The sequence below is a fragment of the Mesocricetus auratus genome, unplaced genomic scaffold (genome assembly GCF_017639785.1).
Source record: "Mesocricetus auratus isolate SY011 unplaced genomic scaffold, BCM_Maur_2.0 Super-Scaffold_100004, whole genome shotgun sequence".
Classification (NCBI taxonomy): Eukaryota; Metazoa; Chordata; class Mammalia; order Rodentia; family Cricetidae; genus Mesocricetus; species Mesocricetus auratus.
The window spans coordinates 31251888-31273241 of NW_024429189.1; the positions used below are offsets into that span (position 1 = coordinate 31251888).

General features: G+C 37.9%; 1 protein-coding gene across 3 annotated transcripts in view; it reads right to left on the reverse strand.

Annotated features, from left to right (window-relative positions):
• Positions 1–21354, reverse strand: part of LOC101843933 (fibroblast activation protein alpha) — a 73220-nt gene that overhangs the window by 28287 nt on the left and 23579 nt on the right. For all 3 annotated transcript variants that reach the window (XR_005877158.1, XR_005877159.1, XM_040745455.1), the window contains exons 7-16: positions 19352–19424; positions 18595–18715; positions 17488–17642; positions 15171–15274; positions 13027–13162; positions 8135–8179; positions 4345–4449; positions 4176–4246; positions 1935–1988; positions 188–312 (exon numbers count right to left, since the gene is read on the reverse strand). Coding sequence is in view for 1 of the 3 variants with exons in the window: in XM_040745455.1 (XP_040601389.1) it covers positions 188–312; positions 1935–1988; positions 4176–4246; positions 4345–4449; positions 8135–8179; positions 13027–13162; positions 15171–15274; positions 17488–17642; positions 18595–18715; positions 19352–19424 (989 nt within the window). In the remaining 2 variants the exon portion in view is untranslated. The remainder of the gene's footprint in view (positions 1–187; positions 313–1934; positions 1989–4175; positions 4247–4344; positions 4450–8134; positions 8180–13026; positions 13163–15170; positions 15275–17487; positions 17643–18594; positions 18716–19351; positions 19425–21354) is intronic.

Genomic DNA, 21354 nt, shown 5'->3' on the forward strand with positions numbered 1-21354 from the left:
CAAGCACAAACAAGTGAGAATAATACCTTACTATGCTGTTTATTCCCCAAGCCTTAGGCATTTGATAAGATCCTTCTATATAACAGGCTCTCAAGAAATGAAAAGCTTCGAAGTAATCAGATGGAGTGACGAGGATGATGACAATGGCTGTGGGGATGGCAATGCTTATGTTAGGTCCGTCACCTACCATAGCAGATGAGTGCATAGTACTTGGCGTCGTAGCTGAAACTTGCTGTGTAATATTGGCACCTTTCTTTCCTTAGATGGCAAGTAACACACTTCTTGCTCGGAGGAGAGTTTCCAATGCTAATTCTAGAGGGAAATGAAAATAAAGCTAAGCTGAAATTTTGAGATTGTATTTATCAAAATGTACTACTCCATGTAAAGTGACTAATTTACATATTGACATCAAACCCACTCTATTTTTCTGTTGCCAATATCATTTAAAGTAGAGGGGAATCACAGTGTTTTGATGTAGCTTGATTTTTGATCCATTTTTGCCTGAAGAGGCACAAGCTTTGAGGGAGAAGTCCTCTGTGGTTTTCCTGAAATGGGAGAGCTATAGAACACTTGCAATGGGAGTGGGGTAGCCATTTTTCACAGCCATTAATTGCTTATGAGGTAGTTGGAGATTCACCACCCCTCCCCGCCCCCTCCACACACCTCCTCTCTTCTACTCCACATCAAAACACAAAAAGAAACCTGGTAGCATTTACTTAGAATAATGTCCCTATTTTTTCCTGTATCTGGAAGGGGACTTTAGTAATGTGGACATAAGAAGACACATTCTATCTGCACCTTTCATCCTTCCAACAGGACGTGCGAGCTTTCGGGAGCTCCACCTAGGATGTTGCCTCCTCCAACACCCACAGGCCAACCTCACCTTTCCTTCTTCCACGTCCCCACACTATGGTTCTGGAATGGAGTGATTAATTTCCATGAATAATAGACTTATGGACCTTACATCAGACACTTCATCAGAATCCCTTTATGGGGATACCTGATGGTGTCTTGACAAGGGTAGGCTGTGTCAGAGCCCGTTCTGACTTTGCCACCTCCCAAGTCTTTCTCTTCCTTCTTCCTGAGATTGCTTTGAGCATGACATGGGCTGGGGGTGGGGGGCTAGAGACATGGTTGTTTCCAGAGAAGGGGGATTCCCAATGGGAAGGTAAGTGTGTATCCGGGTGTGAAACAGGACTATGAATAAGAGGGGTTTGTTTGTTTTTCCTTGTACACATTGCATGCTTGAATTTTTACATGATCTTGGAAATGGCAGGAAGAGTGGTAACAGTAAGTGCTCAGAGGATAGCATACCAATGTTCAAATCTCAACTCCGACAATATTATCTACTGTATAAAGTTATTAAAACCAAATGCAATTATATGTGCAAATTAATCAAGAAGATATTTGAGTTATATTAGATCACTAGCAACATTAACCACTGGTTCTATTTTTATATGCAGAACAATTGGATTGAATTTTAATAACTAATATAGGAATGGAGTTGGCTGGAGCAAAGTGAGCCAGAGTGATGATCACACTACAAGAGTAAAAATAGTGTGACACTTAGCAAGTGCTCAACAAATGTGCATTAGTAAGTAAAAGTCCAGAAATAAATTCAAATTTTCAAAGCATCTACTATTATACAGAAATATTTAGTATTTATATCATCATTAGAATTTCATTTATTGTTCTTTTCAAAGGAAAGCATTTTAAGTTAACTTTTGGGAGCATGTGACTTTTATATTGGTGTTGCGTGTGTCATTTTTCTGAATTATTTACTTTAACTTACAAGTGGATTTTATAACATTCCACACTTCAAAAAGCATCCTATATCTACCCAGGCTTATGATTTGATTTTACTCAAGTATCTATGCATATATATATATATATATATATATATATATATGCTATTTTGAATTGGCCTAAATTACCTGTAGATGTTTCTTCTTCCAGGGTAACCTTCAAATTCATTGCTAGAATAAAATCTGAAATGAATTTAGGAAATATTAAGTGTTGGTTATTAAATGACAAAAGTATTGTCACTAATATTAATAAGTAACTTTGGCAGAAATCCCATTCATTTAATGAAACTATTAATTAATACTTATGTGTAAAAATCACTGCTATGCATAAATGAATTTGGGGCATTTACTGTAACTTACAGAGCATCAGAGAAAGGTAAAATTGATCTGAGTACTCTTTACAATCAAAATATTTTATTCTGATTCATTAACTATGAGCCATGAAAACATGACCTATTTAAACTAATATTATACTTTTCCTTTTCCGTTATGAATGTTTACTGGCTTCTCAACTATGTTATTTATTTTGTCTGTGACTGAGAACACATTTTGATTTATTATACATTCCATGCCAGGAAACTCATCTGAACTGGATGGTATGAACATAGCATGGGCTATGTTAATTCATCAAGCTGCAAAACAAACCACAGGAGAACAAACTTGCTACCTAACTACCCAGGTGCTGGCTCCATTCTGTCTTAATATAGCTATGAAGTGGAAAATCCAGTTTGGTGACATGACTTCCATTCCTCTGTGAATTTATGGGAATATCTCAAAATATCTGTCTTTTTTCCCTCCCTCAAGAAAAGCATAATAGAGTGTGAAAAGTTTAGAAAAAACAAGGTTTGTTTTAATTCTCAGGAGGGCTTAGCACTTCAGGCATCCTCAGTGTCAAAAAAAAAAGTTCCTTAAAGAAAGAGACAACACAATTCAATGCATTTCCTATATGAAATTCATATTCAAAACCTGTGTACATCTGGTTTATTTATGTCTGCACTAATGTCACAGGACTCCAGTCATCACTTTCACTTGCCTTTCCCACACCCTTTCAAACACTGTGTGAATTAACTGCTCACTCCCCTCCCCCAAAGGCCCCTTGAAGCTTTCCCAGGCTGTCAAAGTTTCCAGTATTGCTTTCACCTCTAACACTGCAGGCCAGCCCGCTTTCCCACTTAGCTCTCTCCTCTCCCTTGCAGACAATAATGATTACCCACCCCATCTTTCCTAAACATCTACCCATTCCTTTCATTCACTTGAGAAATATGAACTGAACCCCTACTGTGTCTGGCTCATGCTGAGGACCCACAAGAAAAGAGGCGCATCTCTGTCTTTCTGGTCCACAGTTCCTTGTCATCATGCTAACTCAAGCCTCGGTCACCACTGGCCATCATTACAACTACAGCAGGATCTTCAAGCCTTCAGTGGTTTTTTCCCATTCCTCAAACCTATTATGCCTGAAATCTATCTCCCATTCATTTTTATCTCATCAGTTTTCTGACTCTACTAACTTTTCAGGTTGTTCTGTGTAAGGACCAACTCCTTTAGCTCCTATTCAAATAATTTCATAGAATGGCTATAGGTTCCTAACACTTTCTATATGGTAAGGGTAGATGAATGATTCTGTTCCTTTGCTCCCCATATTCCATTTAATGGCAGTCAGATTATGAGTAGTGAGAGAATATCCCTAATTTACCCAGTATTAGAATTGACAGGGAGGAAAACTAGCAGGGACTTCTGATTAGTTTAATGCACCATGAATGTCTATTCCATGTAGGATGGGCAGAAAGGAAAGAACTTAACGAATTCCCTACTGAGGTTAACAGCAACAGTCTTGGATTTATAAGCTTTAGCTCTGAAGGTTCACCTTCCACTAATTAAATGGCCTTTAGCCAAGTCAATTACATGCTCTGAGTGTCTGTTTTCTCATCTACAAACTCAGAGCAATTATTCTTACTTTACAGTATCTGGCAGGCAGCAATCGTTCAATGGCTAATGGCTGTTACAGATATCATGAAACCCAGATAACACTGAATCTCTACGTAGAGTCTCCCACATCTGTGGACTACCTTCTATAGGGTTTTGAAACTTGTTCATCCCTTTAAGTGTTGAAAAATAAAATTACCCTTAAGAACCGATTGCTTATACATTTCATAAAGGTATCTAACACAATTCTTTCCAGAAGGAAATCGTGCTGACTGGTTATTAAAGAATGCGCACTCTTAATGAAATCTTTGCTATTTGAATGTAACCAGAGAGCAACAGAATGCTCCTTCAGCTAGCTGAGTAGACAGTACAGCCCATCATGTGTACACCCATTGTTTGGTGCCAATTAAAACCTGAATGGTGCATCGTGATGCATGAAACACTTACAGTGAATCCTGTGTCACTCTGAATATATATATGGCCTCCCACTTGCCACTTGTAATTTGAATAGCATTTTCCTATAAAAAGACAAACATTATGTTGTGTGAAGCTGAGCATTACTTGAGCAACCTCAATTCAATGATCCATGAGGAGACAAATCTTGGAAGGAACGTACCACAGTGTCTTTGATGTAATGAATATGTTTGTAACCATCCTTGTCGCTAAATATTTTGTAGTATGAAGTGGCATCATGGCTGAAAGCTGGTGTTGAAACAAAGAACTGAAAGAAATGAACAGAAGTTATATTCAAAGGACAAACTAAAGTCACAGATAGTTTTGTAAAGCCATCTATGACTAACGATCCTAGTGCCTGGCCTCTACTATCGCCTGCCATTCTCATCTGAAAAGCTTTCAGATGACAGCTTTTCCAGTGATTCTCATAGGCACTTACTTGAATGTGCCAACCAGTGCTTGTCTGCCACTGCACCCGCCCTCCCACTGGGACCCCCAGCTTTACAATGTTTAATTTAACAAATTCTTCTTCTAAGATGATGTAGTTTGGAACTGACTTGAATAACGAAAGAGTGTTGATACTAATCAAACCAGACTTTAAAATGAGGCATTTGATCAAAGTATAATTCTCATTAAATCTCACAGTACTTTTAATTTTTAATTTGTCTAATGCTAAGCTCCTAATGTCAACAACTTAATGAAGACATATGAAGGATTCTGATATTGTTGTCTAGCAGTCACAGATTTTAGTAGTCGGGTAGGCCACACTTGAGAGAAACCGTGAAGCATGGTTAGGGAGTAGGGCGACCTTAGCTCTCAGCTCAGGAGGCAGAATGACCTTGTAATCTGAGTGTACCCTGCTGGGAACCACGTAAATGTACTGGACCTACTAAACACTCAAGTGTCTTGGGACAAAACTAGTGACAACTCACTATCCTAAGAAGTACAGAGAACTGAAATGCAAACGTCTCATAGCAAATTTCCATTCATAGAGTCATGTGCTTTCCCTCGTAAAATTTTGATTTGCTCCTATCAATAGTGCCATGTGTCTACCATTGTAAAATTTTATTTGCCCTACATTTATGGCTATTTTTACAGGTTGTCCTCTGGTGAAATGGTGACACCTTTCTGAAAAAACAAAACAAAACAAAACATGAGAGCAGAGCTCGTCTGTATCATGCAAGAGTACCTTAAATCCTGGTTTCTCTCTCTGGTTTAAGTCCATGGAACAGTATACAAAGTTCAACTATTTTACACCAGAAGGAAATATTGGGAAGCTCCACCCAGCTCCACTCCTCCAATTCCAGACTCCGCCCCTGAGAAAGCCTGCCATCTGTGGCTCCTTTCCCTGGGATGCTCAGAACCACACCTACAGGCTATTTGAGGCTCTGCCCTGACCTACCACATAGTTCTCCATCATGGTTTCTCCCCTTCCCCTGGAACGACCCGGGAATGCTTTTCTCAAATTAAAACCCGGACTTTAATTCTGCCTTATCTGATATAGTGCATCGGTGGAGAGACTTAACATTGGGGTATGGAAATCTATCAGAAAACCATAAACACCAAAGCACACACCAGTATCTTCTAGCCACAAACATCTGTCCTTTTTTATATCTTTTCTGAGATCAATTTCTGAGCAAAGGGAAAGTAGGAACAATTGCTATGGACTTATTTCATGATCACATATGGATGTGATCTGAAGCTGGATATTTTTTGATAAAACTATTTCCCTTATATTGTGATAATGTGCCATTAAAATGTAATGTATCTCTTTTATCTCTACAGGGTAAATAATGTTTTTCCAAATTCATTTCCACCTGGATGAAAGCTTAACAGATGTAATTATGATAAAAATGGAAGATGTGGCCTCTTAGATTAGCGTTAGGCCTAGATCCAAGGACCACAATTCTCATAAGAAAGAGGACACCAGGCAACATGGAGAGACACAGGAAAGGGCTCCATGTCTTGGAAACTGCCTGATCGATGAATAAGGCTTTCCTCAAGTAAATTCTGCTAAATGCAAATGTCTGATTTGTCTTTAAATACATTTGTAGCAGAATTGAAAATTGAGTAATGCGAGAATGTCTGCCTATGTATTCATAAGCACCATCCATCATAAGATCTACTCTGTAGGATTTTGCAACTTGAGACAAACTCCATTAAGTCAATCAAGAGGGTTAGAGATTGGAAAATTAATCTGCAGTTTGGTGGACAAGCATTACACTAGTATAGGCTTTTGACAAAGTTGTTCTTTCATTTCTGAAAGTTTTGCCCTCAACTACATAATGGCAGAATTACACAGACCTTCTTTACGATGACTCCCTCATACTCTGCAGTGTGAGAGACAATAGACTCTGCATTGTCTTTGTCACTAAAATGGAACCCAAGTCACAGGACCTTTTAATGTAACACAGTGAAAACTTATTCCCCACAGACCTAGTGAGCTACTTAAGGGACTTTTTTAAATGATTGTATTCTGAGTAAAGCTTACAATTTCATTTGTACTTAAAATAGAAAAAAATTTACAGGACAGACTGTTTTGTTTTAAGATATTAGAAGCAGGCAAACAGGAAGAATCTTTCTGCTAGGATAAGTCTGTTATCTCCTCCCTTTCATTGCACACATGGAAGACAGTTGCTTCCGATGAGCAGGTAGCTTAGGGGAGGTAAAGAGGCTGTGAAATATTTCCGCTATCATGTTGTCAGAGCGAGGACCATAATGCATTCCGAGTTAAGTGCTTCTTGCAGCAAGTCACACCTGGACCCCAGATAAGACATTCATCTGCACTGACCTCAGTTTTAACAAGGCCCTGCTCTGGTTTCTTTATCATGCTTAGATCCCCGATAAATTGCTTATCTCTGTGTGAAGTGCCAAGCCATTTAAAATATCTTACCTAGAGTAAGCTTACATACACAGGGCTGTATTATGCCATCCTCCCGAAATGGCAAAAGATGATGCTTAAACCGAGTTAACATTAGTCAAAAGTGCATGCTTTCAGATACCAAACACAAAATTCCTTTTTGTTTTTTGTTTTTAATCAAGTGGATTTAGCAACAGGCCAGGGATGTATGGAGCATTGCTTAATTAGCTGCTGATGGCTGCTGATGGCTAGTTACAACTCTAGTCTAAGCATTATGAAGAAAATTTAGGTTCTTTTACCTTGAATATTTACAGAAAAATATTTCTAGTTAATTTCTGTGATCTTTGTAGTTTAAATATCACTTTTTAAAAATAACTATTTATTATATGCTAGTATGACTACCGTTTGTAATTTGTCTAAATACCCAATAAACATTCATTGAATAAAGACTGGGGGTGTAGGGCGCTTGCCTTGTATCTGTGGCCCTTGTTGGTCCCAAATACCACACATACATACACACTTTACCTAAATTACTCTATAAATCATGTATTTAGGTTTTCTTGGGTTAATTTCACTGCTGCTAGTTTGACTACAGGTCAAGGAAAACTATTCAATAAAGCAGGTACCTTCAGAAGATGTGAACTATGAATTTTTTGGATAGTTTTTCTTGTAAATTTAGAAGTTCCAATACTAAATAAATTTCCAAAGATTGAAATTAATACTCATATTTCCCTTTCCATAGAACATGTCTAAGTCTCAGCAGAGCAGTTACTCAATGTAAATGCTTGCTGGATGCAATCACTGCGACATGTGGCAGCATCCACACAGCACTTATTCTCCATCTTGTTCTGTACTCTTAATTAATATAGGATACAAGACACAATTTATCGTCTTAAACATGATTATTTTTTACACCAAACAAGCCTCATCACTGAATAACTCTATCAACAGCTTCTGGACACAAGTAACCATAAACTATACACACATTTTCCTGTTTGATACCTAACAAGGTGGAATGCACACACTGTGTAAAACTCAGTTCAGTGAATAGGTTGGGTACCATTAAATAAAGGAAAAGATAGAAAAATCATACTCCACCAGCCCATCCTGTTCTGCTTTCTTCTATATGCTCCTGGGTCTAAAAAAAAAAAAGATCACATTAAAGCATAAAAAGAATAGGTTTTCAAAAGTGTAATCTGGACACTTTGAACAGTTAAGCCACTTGGTCATTGAGTCCTACTGCTCAGTCTCCAGTTCAGGAGACTTCATTCAAGTGGTTTCAGAGCAGCACTACTGAAGTATGCATGGGGGAAATTAGTGCTGAACCTAATTTCGGGATTTTTTGTCTCCTTAACTCTTCCATGCGGCGGCTATTGGAGTTATTGCACACCTGTGGACTGTTAGCACCAACAAGCACATGGTGTGACACAGAGAGAAAGGAATTCCATATTGAAGTCAAGGTTGTAGTCTTTCTCTTCTTTTGGGGTGGCTAGAAACCTAAACATTTGTATTTTTAGATTTCAGCAACGTACAGAAGCATCACATCTCAAATACATTTTTATAAATACTAAAAGGGTAAACAGTACTTTTTTTCTAGGGAAATAACAAACAGAAAAATCAAACTAAATGGACATGTATGAACACAGTCAGCAAGACAAAAAGGCAGCCCGCAGAATGGGAAAAAATATTCACTAACCCCACATCTGACATAGGGCTGATCTCCAAAATTTACAAAGAACTCAAGAAGCAAGTCTCCAAAACACCAAAGGATCCAATTAAAAAGTGGGCTACAGAACTAAATAGAGAATTTTCAATAGAGGAGTCTAAAATGGCTGAGAGGCACGTGAGAAAGTGCTCAACATCCTTAGCCATCAGGGAAATGCAAATCAAAACAACTCTGAGATACCATCTCACTCCTGTCAGAATGGCTAAAATCAAAAACATCAAGGACAATTTATGCTGGAGAGGATGTGGTGAAAGGGGAACACTCCTCCACTGCTGGTGGGAGTGTCAACTTGTACAGCCACTTTGGAAATCAGTATGGAGATTCCTCAGGAAAATGGGAATAAACCTACTTCAAGACCCAGCAACTCCACTCTTAGGCATATATCCAAAAGATGCCCATTCATACAACAAGGAATATCTGTTGCACTATGTTTATAGCAGCATTATTTGTAATAGCCAGAACTTGGAAGCAACCTAGATGTCCCTCAACCGAAGAGTGGATAGAGAAAATGTGGTACATTTACACAATGGAGTATTATTCAGCAGAAAAAAACCAATGGAATCCTGAAATTCGCAGGCAAATGGATGGCACTAGAAGAAACTATCCTGAGTGAGTTAACCCAGTCACAAAAAGAGAAACATGGCATATACTCTCTCATATGTGGATTTTAGACCTATATCTGGGGAGTCCCAGCCTACAATCCCATGGCCAGAGAGTCTGGGAAACAGAACCTTCATTCAGTGGCTCATGGAAGCAGAGGCAGACTCCCACGGCTAAGCACTGAGCTGAACTCAAGGAATCAAGTGACAGAGAGGGAGGACTGATGATCAAAGGCATTAAGACTGGGCTGGTTTAACCCCCAGAAACAGCTGACCTGACAAAGGTTAGCTCTTGAATCCCAGACTGATGCCTGGGAATCTAGCATGGAACTGATCAAGACCCCTTGAATGTGGGTGTCAGTGAGGAGGCCTAGGTAATCTATTGAACCTTGGGTAGTAGATCAGTATTTATCCTGGGCATAAAAATGGACTTTGGACTCCCATCCAACAATGAGAGATGCACTCTCACCCTGAACTCTTGGGGGAGGGTCTAGGCCCTGTCCTGGATGAAATGATAGACTATCGACACCCCCATGGAGGGCCTCACCCTCCCTGGGGAAATGAGGGGATAACTGGGGGGGGTTGGGGGGAGGGCACGGGAGGAGGGGAGGGAATGGGAGAGGGACCTGGAATTGACATGTGAAGCAACCTTGTTTCTAATTTAAATTTAAAAATTATATATATATATATAAAGATAACAGAAATGTCGTCAGTGGAGCTTCTGAAGTATGTTATGGAGCAGAGGACCCACTCCACACCACATCTCCTCTTCTTGGGCTTGTTATTGAACCATAAATTCATATTAAGTATAAAGTCTTTGTATAAAGTATTAAGACACTTAGTCATTGGAATGTTCTCCTGCAGCAGTGCTCTTTGCCTGCCTTGGAGATGTAGTACCTAGAGAATAAAGCTTCTATGTAGGTGGTCAGCATCATTGCCCAGATTTGAGCTCAACAAGGATGACACCAATGAACATGACAAAACAGTTGGGGAAAAGCCCATGAGGTCTTCCCCTCCCACCACACACACACATTTAACAAGCAAGCAAACAAACAAACAACAACAACAAAAAAAAACTATAGGCAAGTCAGGAAAGCTGGAAGCTGGAAAGACGATCTTCCCCAGAACACACCGATTGTTTGTCTAGTGACAAATAGCCTTGAAAACATACACACAAGTGACATTATACAGAATGACCAGTTTCTATTAAGGAATATATATGTATGTACATATGTGCATGCAATAACAATTATGGAAAAGAAGAGGGTGTAGAATTGATGTTAAGTGGGGAGGGGATACGGAAATATTTGGAGGGAGGGGAGAATTGTTGTAATTACGTTATAATTTCAAAAAGAAACAAAATTCTACTTAAGTGAGACTTATCTAGGAAAGAAAAGAACAGGGCTATGGGAATGGCTTCTTGGGAAGGTGCTTGCCTTGCAAGCATGATGACTTGAATTCTAGCCCCAGACTTCATTTAAAAACGCCAAGCAGGCATGTTGGTACACACCTGTAATCGTAACACAGTTTTCTGGGGCCTGTTGGATGCTTGTGTACATAACAGTTCAGTCTAAATGCTGAGCTCAAGGTAATGAGAGGCTCTGTACAAAGGACATGCTCAATATTCCAGAGGATGGCACCTGAGGTTCTCCCCTGGCTTCTACACTCGAGCATGAACACACATGTGTATACCCTCACAACACACAAATACACGCACACACATAGTCAAAATAAAAGTAAGACCTTGAGAGTACTCTTAAACAGGGCATGAAGATGAAAAGAATTTTAAGAGGAATTTTTTATTATCTTCTATGTCTCACAGAGAAAAAGAAATGTAAGATTGGAAAAAAAGATTGTATTTTTAGACCTGAAGATAAAAAATTATTTTAGTCCATTTTTAGAGAGATAAGAGTAATATAGAAGACAGTTGTTCATTAAGTTATAATTTCGTTTCTTTGTCTCCCTCCGTCCCTTCCTTCCTTCCTTCCTTTCTTTTTTGATACAGAGTTTCCTGACTGTCTTGGAAATCCCTCTGTAGACTAGGCTGACCTCAGACTCTTAGACCTCTTGCCTCTGCCTCCCAAATGTTGGGATTAAAGACATGCATCATCACTGCCCAGCAAACTATAAATTTCTTAATTAATCTCACCAAAATTGTTTTATTATAAATAACTGTCACCAGGTTCTTTACCTCTTTCATGTCTGACAAAATGAATAATACATAGAGTATCCTCAAACATTACTGGTTTTTAAAACACAAATACCTTTGTCATGAGTGTGGCTATTGGAAAACTGTGAGTTAATTCAGCCAAGATATTCTAAATACAATTACTTTTCTAGCCACACAGGTTGTTTTCCAGGAACCTCTCTGTCAATTTAGATTAAAATTGTCTCATATTTGGATAAATTGTGATTTCAGATTCCAAATAAATCAGTTTTTATTTGTCTATGTTCATAGTTTCCAAGCTAATAACATTAAAGCAGAGTTCATAATGCTTAGATTCAGGGAGTGTTGATTATACATCCTACCAGAGCCAGTCAATCAGATCAGTGTGATCCAATTAACTAGTTTAATTAAGATCTTAGTTTGTCAATGATACTACTTAAAACTTTTCTTTGTTTATAAAGACATAAATGAGATAAACTCAGTGTCTAGAAATTTTTCTTAGGGTTACTCAGAACTCTTTCTGACAAGGTAATGACTTAAAAATATTTTTAGCTTAAGTAATGTTAACTAGTGTAGCCCTGATATATTTCCAAACAGAATAACATATTCTCCATATGAAATAAAATGTTTTAATTTCTAGATGGAATTTAATGACTTACTTTAACTGATCTGGACTTTAAATTCATAAAATAAGTTTACTCTACATTTGACTTAAAGAAGCATTTCTTCATAATTAGAACACTCTCAAAATACATTCATCAATATTTCCTATTTAAAGAATTTTTAAATATTTTAGTATATAAAATGAGACTTAAAGCAGGTATATTTTAATGATTTCAACTGGTGAGTTTTTGATTCTTTAACTTCAACAGATTATGTTTGAATTTGAAAAATAAAAACAATTGAAACTCAACAGTAAATTTGTATCTTATTTTCAAGCTTCCCACCTCTGGATTAGTACATTTGGGGGCACTCTCCAAAGATAATTGGACAGTTGTGTAATGTGCATAATAATCTAGTAGTTCAAGTCCTATTATCTGGCATTCACCTTTGATTAAAAATAGGTAATATTTGAATCCTTTTTGCAACTTTTCAAAAATTTTGACAAGATAGAACATGTCTAATTTTCATTTCTTCCCTATTTTTCCATGACACAGCTATTTCCCTAATAGACCCACTCATTCTGTGTCTTATCTTCTTTGTTTTGCAAACCTAACAATCTCCAATCAGAGGACCCCCATCATAATGTCACATTGTCTCATTTAGCATTTTTCTACATTCAAAGGAAAAGTAGTTTAAGAAAGCAACTGCTATGTGATAGGTGGCCACAATGCTGGGATGGCTGTGAATAAGGGGCACATTGTTTTAAATAAAAATCACCAGTTGAATGCAACAAATCCTGCTTTCCAAAACAAAGTGTGACCAACAGATAAGAAGCTCCTGTTGTATTTTCATCTTCAGAAATAGTTACCAGTGGTTCTAATACACTTTACCTTTGGGCAATTCCATGTATGCCAATCTTCCCTGAAGTCACATATAGACAAGACAGAGACATTCTGCACTCTCTTTAGCCACTGCAAACATATCCGTTCATCAGTCACCCATGTGAGCCAGCTGAAATAATAGTCACTGCCAACAAACCAAAACAGATGCCCATTGTCACATGTAAGTGATAACTTCATTTATGTTTTCTAAAGTATAGCTGTTATTATAGGACATATGTATTTAGTAGGTAAGTAAGACAAGCCTTCACTGAGAAGAATATTTAAATAGATCTGCTGGCTAGAATAAATAACATCTTATTCATCTAAGGCAATGATTTTATACTTGAGTTTTCTCCCCATTTTTGGCAAAAATATTAAAATGTAAGGGCAAAGTCAAATCTAGGAGGGACAAAAGTATTCAATTTTCTATTATGTACCCATCTTTGTTACCTGGTAGGTTCTGAGTAGAAGGCAAGTTTTAGCTGTCACCATGGTCAAATACTGAAACGTGGGTTAATATAATAATCAGGTGATGTAAATAGCTTCAATGGTGTTTATTAACATACTTAAGTGTCAGTGAATGACTATGATGATTATACTTCTCTCTGAATGAAAATTTATACCCAGAATTTCAGAACTCTTCAATTTTCCATAGAATTAGAAGGGACATGGGGCTCAAATCCTGACCTCATCATATCCTACTGCAGTGAAAGTATTTAGCCATGTAGTTCTTTGTTTCTGTATATATTTGAAATAATAATATACTGACTTAAATATGTAAATATGGGCCGAGAGTGCTTAGGATGCCTCTTGACCTATGTGTTGATTTCACAATTACTTTTGGTACTAAAGGAAATAATATTTTTCAAAAATCACCTACTCAACTACACAACTGAGGTTGTTGTGAGCAATTGTTTGACTCTGTTTGATTCTCCTTGGTGTAGCTGGAAAAGACGTAGGTCCTCCATGTTAGGCAGGTGAGACCCTTGGAGACCTTATTTTCTATTTTTCTTTTTTACCTACTCAACCAGAAAGACACAGAGGACTGGCTTAGGCCTGGAAGGGTGTGATAATCAACATTAGTCAGACAGGTGTGTGAAGTATGCTAGAGAAGTTTTTTTTTCTGTAAAGAAATTTTTTGTCAGGTGTGGTGGCCTGCACCCAGAAGGCAGAGACAAGCAGATCTCTGGAGCTGGAGGCCAGCCTGACCTACAAATCAAGTTCCAGGAAAACCATGGTTACATAGAGAGACCCTGTCTCGAAAAACCAAACGAGCCAAAGAATTCATTTATTTTTATTAAGTGTGTATGCATTACACATCTGAGTGTAGGTTTATGTACATGAGCCCAGTGCCAAAAGAGTCAAGAAGAGGACATCAGTCCTCTTGGAGTTACCCTGCGGGGATAGTGGGAGGTAGACTTCATTCTTTTGCCAGAACACTATGCTCCTGAAGATTCTCTCTAGCCTAAATGCTTCTTTTTCCTGTCTGTCAATAAATAGCTCCTTCACATGCAATTCTACAACCAGATAATCAAAACCAAACTATCTCACAGTAGGAAAATGCTGATGCTTGAGAAGAGTTGTCTTATCTGGTTTATAATACTCCCACGACACATGGAGATCCAGAAACAAGGTTCGAGGGAAGTAGATCAGACTTTAACCGAGTCATGCTGAAGACGTGATAAACTTTCCAATCTGCACGTTGGTCCCACCTTTATATTTCTAACTCTGAGGAAATCCCCAGAAAGGTTTCGATTCATCACCATGGTCACCTTCAAGTGAGTCTCTCAAATGAGTGAGAGGGTGTTTTAAAAACTAGTTCTAGAAACTTATTTGTGACTTTTAATTTGCATGCGTCTTACATGTTAATTTTCTGTTTCTGGCAAGAGTATCTTTAACTCACTAGAAAAGAAATCTAAACTATGATATGGGAAGTTCAGCATGTTAGAATTTAGTTAAATGTGAGACGGAGCCCGGTGGTGGCGCACACCTTTAATCCCAGCACTCAGGAGGCAGAGGCAGGCGGATCTATGTGAGTTTGAGGTCAGCCTGGTCTACAGAGTAAGTTCCAGAAAAGCCAGGGTTACACAGAGAAACCTTGTCTCCGTCTCCAAAAACAAAACAAAACGAGAGAGGGATCTGAGATCACTGACCTTGAGGCTATCATTTCTGGAACTGGTACTTCTATCGGGCCCACATGGTGAGGATAGGTGGTGTCAACAATAAAGACTCGAACAACAGGATTCTTAGCTCCAGCCTACCAAGAAAATGGAAACTTACAAGATGGTACAATTTTACTTACCACTAATACTTTAAAAACATTATAGGACTCTGGGCATATTTTAATAAGTGAATAAAGCTGAGTATATTACAGTTAAAGATATTCTGCACAGAGGCCAGGAACTTAATTTCTATTTTATTAGCAAGGCAATTACCAATGTCGTACCAAAGGAGTCAAATGTATTTCATGTGTTTAATTAGACACTTAATACATAGGAGAAATTACTGGGGATATGAAATGTGTGTCTGCAACCTCTACTCTGTCTTGGTTTTTGAGGCAGCTGTGTTTTATTATTTTTAAAATGATAATGAACAATATACCTGTGTGCTCTTAAGTGTAGGGGGAAGATCTATTCGGAAGAGAATAAAAAGCAGAACTAAATGGAACTTAGCTTGTTTTCCTTTTGCCAAACCATTTGAATTGAATGACCAGATCGTTCATCCCCTTAGCTGCCTCACAACCTGCTACCATTGTTCCCTTTCCAAAGGATAGGGGAAATCTCACTACCAAATTAAGTGTCCACGGGTTTTTACACTTTTTCTTGGTTTGTGCTTTTTGTGCTACTATATTCCTAAAATTTACATGACATTATAAGCCTCATGCCTAGACAGTGTCTTTGAATTGATGTTATTTTGCTTTAGAAAGAATCTTGCAGTTAAAATAAAATTTGAATCCCCAAAGTTTGGAAGCACAGTATTCAGTAATTTCATGCTGTTTGCTGTTTGCCTTCATCTAAAAGCAGTGGTTCTCAACCTTCCCAATGCTGTGACCCATTAATGCAGTTCTTCCTGTTGTGGTGGCCTGCCAACCATAAAACTATTTTCATTGTTACTTCATAACTGTATTTTTGCCACTCTTGTGAATCATAATGTAAATATCTATGTTTTCCAGCAGTCTTAGATGACTCCTGTAAAAGAGTTGCTTGACCCCCAAATAAGTCACAACCTACAGGTTGAGAATCACTGAGCAAAGGATGTTTTTGTCTTTGCTGAGACTTCTTCAGTTCTTTGGAATTTTCTAATCTCCTCATCTAGTACTAAAGGTTTTGGTGTCCCTAGTCTGTAAAGACACATGAGGACTTAGGTACAGACTTCCAGACAAGTGGCAGTCACTCCTCAGCTTTGAGTGTCTTCATCTCTTCTTGCTCACATTGACTCTTCAGAACGTTCCAGTTTTTGTAATTGTGCATTCTAAGTATCAGGCTTTTCACTTCCAAGCATCTCTAACTTTTCATTTTTTCTGCACCGTCCTTGAGGGGACTCTATCTCAACACTCATTTCCTATCTCCTCCCGTTTCTTAAATGACCTTTAACATAAACATTGTAATCCTACTTCTCCCTCTGGGGTGTCTTCTGCTTGTTCCAAAAGCCACTTTTGTAAATGCCACATCCATCCTGTCACATATAGGGACCCACTGGAGTCATTCATGACTAGGGTTTGGTGAGTAAAGGCAGTTGGAGCTATGTACAAAAAAGCCGCATTCTAAAAAATATCCAATTCTTTTGAAAGAGGTCAATTCATCCCTGATTTTCTGCTCTCATGCCTTTGTCTAAACTTAAAATAGGTTACAATGCCTCTTCCCTGTCTCTTAGTCATTCTGCTGCACACTCAGGTCCTTCTCCTCCAGGCTTGGAACAGAACAAAAAGTGTGCATGATGTTTGCTTCCATTAATTGCCTTAATGAAGAAATGGAGGCTCACAAACTTCACTAACCTCTCCACAAAGGGTCTTAGCATGTGTCTGATGCTACCTGACCAAGACATCAAATTCCACATTTGAATTTCCTTTTCGGGTTTGCGTTTACATGAGGATTTGAGAGGGAATGTGAAACAGAACTTTATCCTGAATTTGGAACATAGGATATATATATATATATATATATATATATATATATATATATATATATATAATTAAAACTAAGTTAAGCTTGTTTTTCCTCCATGATCTAGACCATATGTTTTTTTTCAAAGATTCTGCAATGGATTTTGCAAAGTCTACTTCTTCCAGCATAGCCAGATGTCCAAAGCAACAGATGTCCACATAAACAATAGAGCACAGTACAGTGTTTGCTTTACAACGACAAGGACAAGAAGCTTTCCAAATGTGTTGATCCCACCTCTATTCATGGTAATGATTGCTCATTCTGACATCAATGGAATAAAGACCTCTACAAAAAGTTGCTAGCATACCTTTGGGTATGGAATATTTATTGTTCTAGGATACTGCCCATCACCGTAATAGGAATAGGCAATAATTGGTATGTCCGAATCATTAAATTCTGCATATGCCAAAAATTTTCCATTTGGAGACCACCAAAGAGCATATTTTGCAGCAAGCATTTCCTCTGAAAAATAAGTATTTACATATTATTTACAACTATAGCTTATTCTTAAAATCACTGTCAATACTTCCAAACAGATATTTATTGACTTAAATCATGTTTTTAATGTGGATGTAACTTGCTGTACTTTGGTTATTAAAAAACTACTGTGAATTAAGAGGAACAGTTTAAAATTCATTCTATATCAAACATCAATTAGTCTTGTTAGTAATTGCTGTTAGCCACAAATGCAACATTTAAAATAAATAATAAACACATTGGTAATAATTAATTTTCCCTTTAGGGCAATTAAAAATAACCTAAAGTAGCCCAAATAGACTATGCTACAGACTTAACTAGACTAGGAAGTCTAGTAAGTAGGCAATGCTTAAAGTAGACAGAGAAGGCTGTGATTTCACTGCCGAGTGACATTGCCAGTGGAGGTTGAGTTTCATTATTAAGAAGTTTTTTTAAACCAGGTTTAATTTGTGTGTGTGTGCCCATGTAAAAATATTCATACACATATATCTTTTTAAACAAAGGGACTAGAGAAGTAGAGACTAGAAGACCTCAAGTCCAATGAATCCCCATGCACTACATGCACTAAAATAAGGATAAATTCAAGAGGATGTCAGTATAAAAAAATAAGAACATTTTCCTGCTTGTCAGAAAGGAAAATTCTTTCTTTAGCAAAACAAACATGGGCTAACACATTAACTCAGTAACTAAGGACCAATACTTCTTAGAATATAAATCACATACTTTGTAGTAACATTAATGAATAGCGGTTCCACTGGTCCCTGATGACAAAGTTTTCATTCTTTTAAGGTGTGTCAATTCACAACCTGTTAACAGTTGTCAGAAGGACAACCACTCATAAAAATACGATGCCATCCAACTAATTCTTCCTGAAAAAGTGAGTATATTTTAAGTTTTAAGCCGAATACAGCAGTAGTAGAAAAGAAATATAGCTCACCTTCATAAACCCAGTCTGGAATCCCATTAAATATTTTATTTTCTCTTCCAGAGTAAGTTATTTGAATAGGTGGGTCTCCTGGTCTTTGTTTCAAATAAACATTGTTTTGATAAACATATGCCTTGAAATTATAGAAAATTAGTCAATAAGAGAAGATTCTCTAACAAATATAACAACAACATATATTCAATTATTTATCTACTATCTTTTAAAGGGCTGGTAATTCAAATGCAAAAGGATTCACAACTAAAATCATTTAACAAGTTAAAAATATAAAAATTTGCATCAAATAAGAAATAATTTCTACTACAAAGCAGTTTTTTTATTACCCAATAAGTAATTGTGCATATTGACAGGCAGTCAAACAAATCCCTGAATATTAATAGCTAGCCAGATCTAATCTTTATTTAGCGTCCTTAAATAAGAGCTTGGACAAAATTTCATGTTGTCTGAAGCTAGTCTGGGAAACTTGTGAAAACCATATTTTTCCTGAGTTTTCTGGCACAACGCACTCTGGCTGAGTATAAGGATAAAGTTTTTGACTGAGATATTTAAAGAAGTGTATCCATGAGCTTGAGGTTTTGCGGAATTCTCAAACGGGTTTCAATTTATCCAAACTCTTCCCATTTTTAGCCCCTGAAATAGTCATGATGTATCTTTTTTTTTTCTTTTAGGCAGGGAAATTTAACAAAGGCCAAAACGAAATGGCTCCTCTTTTATTTAAATGATTAAACCCTTCTATAATCTAAACACTTACTAATTTACTCCCAACAGGCGACCAGCACAGATACTGAATTGGACGAGGAAGCTCATATCCTCTTACAAATTCCCTAGAAAGAAAGAAAAATAAATAAATAAATATATTTATAAACACAACTCTTGGTGTTCGATATTAAAAAAAACTGTATAAACAGGTAAACAAACCATGAAAATTAAGAATGTCTGTAAGAAATATTCCCCCTTCTACAAGATCAAAGGAGGGGTACACAGGAATAAGGTAGTAACGTCATACACGGTGGCTGCCATCCTCTCACTGGCTGTTTAAAAGTCACCTAACTGTTGTGTTTTCAGAGCATTACAGTAAAGTAAATGGCTAACACGTCTACAGACTGGGTCATCTAGAGAGCACCTAATAGGGTTCCCCTGTGTTATAGAAACCCTCCGTGAGATATAGAGGGATGGTAATGACTTTAAAATTGCATTGCTATTTCTTGGGCAGACCCCAAATAAAGCTCAAGTCATTTAACCCCTGAGACTGTAAAATTTGCACACACCAGACTAAGATGGTCGCTGATGTGCCTTCCAGCTCCGAGTTTCTATAACTGTGCTCAAGTTTAATATGTGCTCTTCCACATATTCTCATTCACAACCCCCCATCTCTGTGAATGCATATGAATTTCAAATTCTTGAAAATAAGATGCCATTTGACAATCTCCCTAGGGATCTGACTTGAAATCAGAGAAGGAAAGGAACATCTGATCTCAAGCTAAACTGAAAAACAGATCGGATACTGGGCAGTGTGCCTTAAGCTTGCAAAGTTCTCCACCCATGGGGAAATTTCAGATATCTTATTGGCCAAAAAAAAAATCTCACTTTGATGTTTAGAGTCCCTGCAAGCTTCAGCTAAGTGAGTTGTATTGTGGAGCTCTTGTGGCTTTTCAATGAGAACACATCAATGTTTATATACTAAAGAATCATAAGCTGTTTCTACTTTATTGATTTCAGCCCTAAATTTGATTTTTTTCTGGTGTCTACTCCTCCGGGGTGAGTTTGCTTCTCCTTTGTTCTAGAGCTTTAAGTTGTTAATTCTCTAGTGTGATGACTCTCCAGTTTCTTCATGTGGGCACTTAGTGCTATGAATTTTCATCTTATACCACTTTCAAAATGTCCCATGAGTTTGGGGTATGCTATGTGTCTTCATTCTCACTGAATTCTAGGAAGTCTTTAATTTCTTTTTTTTTTTATTTCTTCCTTGACCAAGGCGCAATTGCTCATTGTTCAATTTCCATGAGTTTTTGGGGGGAGAAGAGGAGGGGAGAGAAGAACATGAGGGAGCAGGAAGACTGAGTCAGGGGATGAATTGAGTAGAGCAAGAAAAGAGATAGAGGGAGCCAGTATAGGTTTAAAGAGAAATCTGGCACTAGGGAAATGTTGGGAGATCTACAAGGATGACCCCAACTAACAATCTAAGCAATATTGGAGAGGCTACCTTAAATGCCCTTCCTTGATAATGAGATTGATGCCTATCTTATATTCCATCCTAGAGCCTTCATTCAGTAGCCGATGGAAGTAGAAGCAGAGACCCAAGCTAAACACTGAGCTGAACTCCTAGAATCCAGTTGCAGAGAGGGAGGAGTGATGAGTAAAGGGGTCAAAACCTGGCTGGAGAAACCCCAGAAACAGCTGACCTGAAAAAGGGGGAGCTCATGGACCCCAGACTGATAGCTGGGAAACCATCATGGGACTAATACAGACCCCTTGAACGTGGCTATCAGTTAGGAGGTCTGGGCAATCTATGGTGCCTATGGTAGTGGATCAACATTTATCCCTAGTATATGAATGACTTTGGGAGCCCATTCCACATAGAGGGATGCTCTCTCAGCCTAGACATATGTGGGAGGGTCTAGGCCCTGCTCCAAATGATATGACAGACTTTGAAGATCCCCCATGGAAGGCCTCACCCTCCCTGGGCAACAGAAAGGGAATGGGATAGGAGATTGGTGGGGGACAGGGGAGGAGGGGAGGGAGAGGGAACTGGGA